The sequence below is a fragment of the Carya illinoinensis genome, chromosome 12, assembly GCF_018687715.1.
Source record: "Carya illinoinensis cultivar Pawnee chromosome 12, C.illinoinensisPawnee_v1, whole genome shotgun sequence".
Classification (NCBI taxonomy): domain Eukaryota; kingdom Viridiplantae; phylum Streptophyta; class Magnoliopsida; order Fagales; family Juglandaceae; genus Carya; species Carya illinoinensis.
Genome location: NC_056763.1, coordinates 23147555 through 23156790, shown reverse-complemented (window position 1 = coordinate 23156790; position 9236 = coordinate 23147555). Strand labels below are relative to the sequence as shown.

The 9236-nt window shown below is 37.7% G+C and overlaps 1 protein-coding gene across 2 annotated transcripts in view; it reads left to right on the top strand.

The window, feature by feature from the left end:
* Positions 1–1344: 1344 nt before the first annotated feature.
* The window catches only part of LOC122290372, a 97969-nt gene continuing 90077 nt past the window's right edge, over positions 1345–9236 (top strand). For both annotated transcript variants that reach the window (XM_043098017.1, XM_043098016.1), the window contains exons 1-2: positions 1345–1673; positions 4180–4283. In XM_043098017.1, the coding sequence (XP_042953951.1) occupies positions 1577–1673; positions 4180–4283 (201 nt within the window). In that variant the 5' untranslated portion in view covers positions 1345–1576. The remainder of the gene's footprint in view (positions 1674–4179; positions 4284–9236) is intronic.

The following is a 9236-nucleotide window of genomic DNA, read 5'->3' as shown; positions in this document are numbered from 1 at the left end:
TGAGTTAAAAAATATTGTGGATCTCACATATAAGAAGAATTTGAATTGAGATGATTTTAGTGATTTGAAAATTATGTATTTAAATGTTTGATTCAGTTTAAAATTATATTGAACTGAGTTGATCTCAATGCATTTTAATAATCAAACGAGACCTTAATTATTATTATTTTTTCTGAGAGATTATCTTTTACTTGTTGTTCAAGTTAATTCGATAAACAAATTAGAAAAATTAGTTACAAGCATAACTGCGTATTAATGTGTGTATTAATTTAATGTGATTGGTTAAAAAATATATTTGATTAAAAATAATATTACTTTAAATTTTGAATATAAAAAAATTAATATTAATATATAAATTAGTATATAATTTTATTTATATATATATAGCAAAACTGAAACAAATAATATTCCATTTGAAGATCCAACTCAAAAAGTTAATTTAATGCGGAAATAATTTGGAAAGAAAGAAGCGTAACTTGTGTTTAACGGGAGAACCCCACGTTAGCAGCACCGACTCAAGGAAACGGTACTTCCCCCGAATCTCTGACGGTTACGTTCAGGTCGGGAAATCGTATCTATTTCAAAACGCCTTTTGTCTTTTCTTCTTTGTTGCTACAATGCAAACAGCTCCGCTCCTTCACAAAAACTCGCCACGTAGTAACCGTCAAGGTTGACTGTTCTCTCACGCGCAGGTCATGTGATTTCTACTTGACGTGGCGGAAGTTTATTGCGTAGAGTGGCTACCGGAGAGTGTGCGTGCATACACCTGGCACGTATGCACGCACATACCCTTTAAAAAAGTAAATGAAAAAATTTAGTTACAAGCTACGTAAATTTATTTAGATTCTATTTGACCATTGAAATTTTTCAGATGAAAATTTTAAATTTTAAATTTTAAGATTAAATATTAAAATATTATATTTTAATATTATTATTATTTTAAAATTTAAAAAAAAGAAAAATATTAAATTATTTATTATATTTTATATAAAAATTTAAAAAAATTATAATGATAAGATGAAAATTTTATATTCGAGATAAAAATTCTTTGTGATCAAACAATGCCTTAATGGTCAGAAAAATAAAATTTAAAAATAATAATAATAATATAAATTTTAAATATGAAGCTAACAATATTAATAAATAAATTAATAGGAGTTTTATTACATATAAATATAGTTGCGTATTAATTTACATATCAATATTAATTTTTTCGTACTTAAATTTTAAATTAATATTATTTTTAATAAAATTTATTTTTTAATTAATTATATTAAATTGATAAGTATTAATATTAGATTTTTTTAATTAATAGATAAGTTTGCTTTTACTAGACAAAACTCAATCAATGTGCTTGGAGTGCTCTTTCTCTCACTAACGTGGTGCCGAAGTCTCTTGAGAAGTTGAGAGCTCTCTCTCTCTGCGTCGGTCTCTCTGTGTGACTGTGTGTGTGGTTGATGGAGAAGAATTCTTCGAACTTGCATGCTCTGGATCTCGATAATTGGAGTGATCTTTTAGTTTGTTTGAGCGTAATGAGAAACTGATCCGACGGTGAAAAAAGGTAGAGGAGGTAAAGATGTTGGAGGAACAGGTGGCCAATTTGTTGCAGAGGTACCTTGGGAATTACGTGAAGGGCCTCAACAAGGAGGCCCTCAAGATCAGCGTCTGGCAAGGTTTATTTCCTTCTCTGCCCCCCCTCCGCCCTCTCTCTTCCCTAGCTTTGATTGAGTTCTGTTTGTGGGTTGTTTTTTTAATTAAAGTTTTATGTGACGATTCTTCGGTTCTGTGTTGAAAGTTAGATGCTCAGAGATGGTTCCGATTAGGAATGTGAGGGCGATTCCAACTTTTATAGGGCTCGATATTGTTCTTTAGGTGATTGAACTGTCGAAAAGATTGAGAATTAGACAGAACATTGGTCGGTGGAGATGATGATTTGTGACAGTGCTTGAGCTGTATGGAATTGAATTGGTCATAGGAGTGGGAAGAGGTAATTAGCTAAAAAAGGATGATAATGAAAAAGGATGATAATGAAAAAGGAGCCACAAATAGGAGAGCCATAAACGAAATATGTGAATGTATAGTTGAGAATCTATGTACTTCATAAAAAATAAAGCTAAAATAGTAAGATGTCAGAGTAGAATCATAAGTTTTACAAACTTATTTTTGAAATTAGATTTTGTATTTATTTTGTATTTTTTTTGATAAGTAAGAAGAACTAATTACAAGCTAAGAGCTGTGAAAAACAATGTGAAAGTCATTAAAACCGATCCCATTCAATACAATAGCCGAAGTTCAAAGTAACAATGCATGAAATAAAAAATCTCTAAACCCCATTGAATGTTCCCTATTATCAAAACAACAACTATTCCTCTCATTCCAAGTACACCACATTGACATAAAGGCACCATCTTTTAAACAGCCGCAATTTGATGATTGCCCTGAATTCCTCTCCAACATAACAATAAATTGACCACCCTCCTAGGCACTACCAAGCCCATTAAAAAATTCATCCCATAAAGCCTTAACCACATCACAATGTAGAAGAAGGTGGTTCGCCGATTCTCCATTTCTTTACACATAAAGCACCAATCCATTATTAGAAAGCCACGCTTTCTAAGTTTATCGACAGTCGATATTTTTCCATGGGAAGCCAGCCAACCAAAGAAAGCAATCTTTAGAGGAACATTGTTTCTCCAAATGATCTTCCAAGGGAAAACAATAGAAGAATGGGTCGGCATAAACTTATAAAAGCCAAAAGGATCTGACTGAAAAATTCTTATTCCCCAAATGAATCCAAAGCAACCTATCCTCCCCTCCAGCCTTTAAATTCAATGCATATAACACAATGTAAAATTCAGAAATATCCCCCACCTCCCAATCTTGAACAGCTCTAATAAACCTCATAGACCATTGAGGAAAACTAGTAGAAATGTCCATATAATCAGCCACAGAAGCATTTTTATCCAACGCAATCCTATAAAGAGAAGGGAAAGCATTCTTCAAAGCAACATCACCACACCATATATCGTAACAAAATTTGATTCATGTTCCCCTTTCCACCTCTAATCTGAAATTACTGAAGAAATCTCCCTATCCATTCCGGATAAATTTCCAAACTCCCACACCATATGCCCCTCTTACTTCATTTATGTACCAACCTCCCCAAATACTCCCATATTTAACCTCAATAACATTCCTCCAAGGATCATCTCCTTCCCAATGATATTGCCACAACCATTTCCTTAATGGTGCTTTATTGAAGATTCTCAACTTTCTAACCCCAAAACCTCTACAAGATAAAGGGGTACAGATCTTATCTCACTTAATCAAATGGAATTTTTTCTACCCTTACTCTTTAGATAATTCTTAGTTTTTTCGACAGTTTGATTAGTTTGTTTGTTATGCCATTGCCTAGTGCTGATCGTACCAAAGTTGGAGTGCTTCGCCCTGAAATTTAAACTTTATAATACATATAAGACTAAACTGTCAGGCATAAAAATACAAATTAATTCTTGTAAAGTGTAATGTTAAAAAATGTCAGTAAACATGGAAGCATTGCTTCATTTCTTTCAGTCCTTTTCCTCTGGCACTCATGTATGGTTTGATGTAGGACAGAATTCAATTGCGTGTATACTAAAATCAATTCTTGCTAGGGACGCTTTATGGATACAGGCTTTATCTTTATATCACGGCTCATTTTCTAGATTCCATGGACTCTTGTTCTGGACTTTGCTGGCATCTGCTGTGCATATTTTATTTACTTTATTTATCAGGAAAAGTGATGCTGTGTTTTCTTTTTTAGGCGGAAGTGAGACTTGTTCTATTAAATTTATTTCATGCGAGGCAAAAAGTTTTGAATTTCTTTATTAAACTTTCACTTTCGCTCTCACAATTTACAATTTCTGTTCTTATTTTAAAACAAGGTTTGAGATAATTTTATGATCAACTTAAAATAGTCTAAGAGCGTATAATCATAACACCCCAACTTAAAATAGTCTAAGAGCGTATAATCATAACACCCCCCCGCCCAAACAACAACAATTTTCTAGCCACTTTCTCCTCCCACGCCCACTGATGAGTAGAGGCATTCTATTGTGCTGCTTAAAAGTTGTTTATCATATGTGATATTATTTCATAATGGAGTAATGATTCTTTCTTTGTTGCCTAAATGTAAAACAGGGAATGTGGAGCTAACAAATATGCAGTTGAAGCCTGAAGCACTCAATGAATTAAAGTTGCCTGTGAAGGTCAAGGCGGGATTTCTTGGATCTGTGAAACTTAAGGTTTGCAGGGTTCTAGTCTCAAGAGTTCAATGTATATTATACCTTAAAATATAATTCTGTTTTTTTATGATTGTCTTATCATAAAAATCTAGTTCCCTCATTTATTACGAATATTTTCTAAAATCCTTTGTGGTGGTGGAGTTGTTTTCTCTGAGGGGAACAACCTTGGAATTGGTAATTTTTGAATGACCTTTCCAATCAAGAAGAATAGTTTGCCTTCCCTTGAACTACTTTCAAATGCCTTGAATTCCTAAGTCGGTGGAGAACTCGAGAAGCCGGATGTCCAGATATGATATTAAAAATAAAAAGAAATATGTGTTGCTAGACTTTGAACCGAAGTCAGTTCAAAAGGATATGTTATTCTTTTTCTTTGCTTTTATTTTAGTGATTCCATATCAACTTATGTGATCTTAATTTTAGTCTTAGTCAAAGAACCCCTAGGGGTTGGCTCAAGTGGTAAAGGCCTTGGTCTTGGTGGTATGCTCCCTCCAGGTCTAAGGTTCAATTCCTCTTGGATGCAAACAATTTCTAGGGGCCATCGGACTCGGGTAACTTCCCCTTGAATTACCCGAGGAGCACTTGCGGGAAACTCCTTGTTAAGGGTTTGTGCACCTCTGGGATTAGTCAGGACTTTGTTCTTGGACACTTGATGCCAATAAAAAAAAAAAAAATTTTAGTCAAAGTTCAATCATTGCATTTTTCTTAAGTTGGATGATGCTGTTCACCTATTTGTTTGCCGAGTAATGCAATAGCTTTTTGATTGAATTGACTGCAGGCCTTTCATAAATGCAGTTATGTTCAATTTGGTCCGTTTCTTGCTTAATTAGGCTCTTTCTTCAAATAGTTTTTTCTTTGCCAAATTGCCCAAGGCCTATGCCTTTTTTAAACCAATATTCTCTGTTTATCAAGCTGCTATAAGTATTTGATGAAATCTTAATACCGTCGAAGGGAAATTCATGATTTGTTTTAAAAAAAAATCCCAACAATTGATAAGATCGTATAAATTTTATGGTATAATGCTGATACTTCTTTATGTGTATGAACCACTATATTTAATGGGCTTTTGGAAAACAGCCCCAAAGTTTTTGTGACAAATGCATTTAGTGTTGACCGATGACCAAGTCTCTTCAAAAGAAAGGAATACATTTATCCATGACCATTCTCAAATAGAGTGTTTTCTCCTGTATCATCCTAGATGCTATTGGAGTTAAGGATTTTCAATAAGGGGGTTCTACTGCATTGTAGATTCTTATCTAAGACTTGTATCATTCAACGATGCCATATGAATTGCTAGAAACATGTGAAGTGCATGGCTAACCCAACAGTGAGAGTTTCATAACTTGAGCAGGGTTACTACAGATAAAAAAAACTGCTAATAAACAAATAAGATGAGCAAGTTACCATGAAACAAAACATCTGTCATTTGTTTTCTAAATAGATGCTATTTGAAACTATACTATGGCCCCATTTGGATTGCAAGATGGTTTCATCTCATCTCATCTCAACATCCAAAAACCACAGATACAAACACGTTTTAATTTCAAATCTTTAATCTTTTCATCTAATAATTACTTAATCATTACAATTTTTCCAAACTTCAAAAAAAAAAAACACAAAAAATAATTCAACCTTTTCAAATCTGAAAACAAAAATATTATCAAAAAATTATATACTAGCAATATTTTAACTAACAACCCTCATCTCTCCTGGAAGGATCCAAATTGATCCGTACAACAAAAAACTTCTTTCCCTTTACAACCAAAACTTGGATGATGAAAGTTGCTATCTTTGCTTTCTGGTGATGTTTTGGTGTATGCAGTAGTGTTTTAGTGTTGATTTTAGGGAGTTATGGGTTTATTGAAGCTGGTGGTTATTGAATCCAAGGGGTTTGAGGTAGTGAGGGAGGGTGTCACACATTAAGGAGAAAGGACGGAAGGTGGAAGAAGTGGTTAGTTTGAGCTTAAGCACAACAAGGTGGTTTACCAAAGCCTTGGAGGATTGATTGAAGATTAGGAGGAAGGATTTCTATGCAGCACATAGGGAAGGGGATAGGGGCTATGTTGCATAGAGACGTACTAATTGAAGAGGATGTTTCATGGCGTTGATGGAGCATTTTTTGGTTGGGGGGTGGGTATCGGAACTTACTGTTCATCCCAGAGGATAGGGAAGGAAGGGGTTGGAGGAAGCTGGCTGAGGCCTTAAGGGATGTTGGTAATGTAGGGGGCTTTGTGTTACGGCCACTACGACGCGAAAGCCGTTGCGCGTTAGCAACGCGCATCCGTTTTCTTGCTTGTAGCCAACTATTGATTTCCCTAGAGGAAGAGAGACTCAATCCCAAGTAGCAAACCATTCTAGTGCTACGAGCTCTTTCTGCATAGAGCTGCCTGCAGGGTTGAGATGCGGTCTCTGCAAAGGTATCAGGTTCAAAAAAAATGGATGAAATAGCATACAGAAATGACTCGTGGGAAGCAGACAGAGACTTAGTTGATACAAACCTCTGAGTAGGAAAACGAAGAATGCAATGTAACGTTCAATTCAGGAAAGGATGGGGGGAGTACACCGGAGAACCGAAACTACGGCAAAAGCTCTGGCCAATAGTATTTTGACTCATATGTTTTTTTTTTTTTTATTTTTGAAATGGAAATCGCCTTTTCAGCGGACCATCTCTTCTTTTCTTGCCCCTTTTCTGAGCGCTTGTGGCTTTTGCTATGTGATAAATGCAACCTTCCATGGATTCAGAGAAGCTGGGTTGAGAGCGTGGGCTGGATGATACAGAACTCTAAAGGCAAGTCCCTCAAGAGCTTGATCTAGCAGTGGTGAGTGTCCAACAACAACCGTCATCTCGGTTGTACAGGGAAGTATTATTGCCAGAGGAGGTGACCGGGGACCTCATCACTCTGACATCTTAGCAAGCTCAAGAGGTGGAGTAGGCCTACAAAGTGTTGCTGTCGTTGCTGCAGGAGTCCAGGCACGGGTGGAAGGTGGCAGAGGCGATGTCGGTCCCTATTAGGAAACTGAGCTGTGAGCTTTGCATGAGATAAAGTTGCAAGTGTAGTAGTTGCAAGTTAATATCGATTTGATGATACGCCGTGCAGAGGAGAATAGAGGTGCGGGAGTGGGCTTGGGCATGGGAGCGGGTTGTGGCCCAAGTAGGAAGGCAATTGGCGGGCAACAGGCTAGTGGGCCACAGAAGGGGAAGGGGAAGAACATTTACCATGGGCTGGGCACGGGTAGAAGGCCATGTAAGGCTTGGCTGGAAAAAGGCCAGATCCTTAGGGCCCGAATCCCAGGCACACCTCAAACCTTCGAATCGGCTAAGATGAAGGAGCCCTATACTTCCATTTTGGGCTCGAGTCCTGGGCCGTGTTTGGCACAGATATGGACGATGGCGGCTTGCGGTGTCTCAGGGGGTGGTCCGGCAGTGGTGCTGCTAACGCCAGAGGTGGAGGTGGGGGAACTAGTAGACATAAAGGGCTTGATATCGGCTATGCTGAAGGAGTCTGTTTCTCCCATATTGGGCCTGAGTTTGGCACAAAAAGGGGCGACGGAGGCCTGCAGTGACTTAGGGGGTAGTCCGGCAGTGGTGCTATTAACGCCGGAGGTGGAGGAGGGGGAAATATTAGATGGGGAAGGTTTGGCGTTGTGTTTAGTTGATGGCGAAGGGTCAGGTGTTGCACCAGTAGGGGTGCCACTTTGTGAGCTTCCTCAGAACCCTTCAGCGAGTCCTGGGTCATCTTTGATTGTGTCGTTTGACTGGGCTCGGGCTAAGTTAAGGTTGTGGGGGCAAGTTTTCTCATATGGATTGTCATCTAAGGGAGCCCGTGAAGATTCCTTAGCTATGGTGGTTAATGGGAGTTCACCAGAAAAAGGGAAGTTAGAGGGGGAAGATAGTTTGATGTTGTTTGACCTGTGTAAATGCTCAACAAAGGGGGAGGAGGATGTAGAAGTGATCCAACCCAATCAGTATGGTTCCTCCTAGTGTTTCCTTTGATTGGCAATTGAAAAAGGCAGAGGAACTGCAGAGTGTTATGGGGATTTCATGTGTGGGTTATGAAGAGCAGTTTAAGGCTTTGATTATAGCCATTGAGGTGGGACAACATGGTGCAAGGTCTTAAAGAGATAGGGAACTGAGGAGATTGACATGGTCTATTAACTATGATGGAAAGGAGGGGAGTGCATGCTGTGGAAGAAATAATGGGAGGGTTGGAATAGTTGATAAATGAAGCCCAAAATCTTGAGTTGGAATGTTAGGGGCCTCAACGACATCACTAAACACCTTCGAATAAGAGCTTTATTAAGGCAATGGAAGGTGGACATTATTTGTTTGCAGGAAACAAAGTTGAAGCAGATTGATAGAAGAATTATTTGGAGCATTTGGAGTTGCCAATATGAAGGATGGACTTACTTACCTTCGAAAAGGGCTTCGGGTGGAACATTGGTTATGTGGGATAAGAGGGTGGTGGAGAACATAGATGAGTTTATGGGGGAATACTCGGTGGGGTGTCTTTTTACAAATTCAGATGACGGTTTCCTTTGGGCCTTTGCTGGGGTATATGGTCCTAATTTGGATAGTGAGAGGTGGATGCTTTGGGACGAACTAGCTGGGCTTTGCGCTTGGTGGGAGGTCCCATGGTGCATTGGAGGGAATTTTAATTAGAGGTGAGTGTGGTCCGGTCTGGTCCCTACACCCCGGGGGGAGGGGGTGATGGATTGAAATTTTCGGTCCATCATTTTCCTTGGACCTGACATCCCTAGGGACCAGATTGGACTGGTAACTATCAATCGGTCTGGTCGATTTAGTCCAACTTTTTTTTTTTTAAAAATTGATTAATAAAAAAATTTATTTAAAATACTAAATTAAAATTAAGTGACTTATTAAATGAAAATTATATAATAAATTTTACAATTATTAATATATACTAGTACTATATATTAAAGAATATAATAATACAT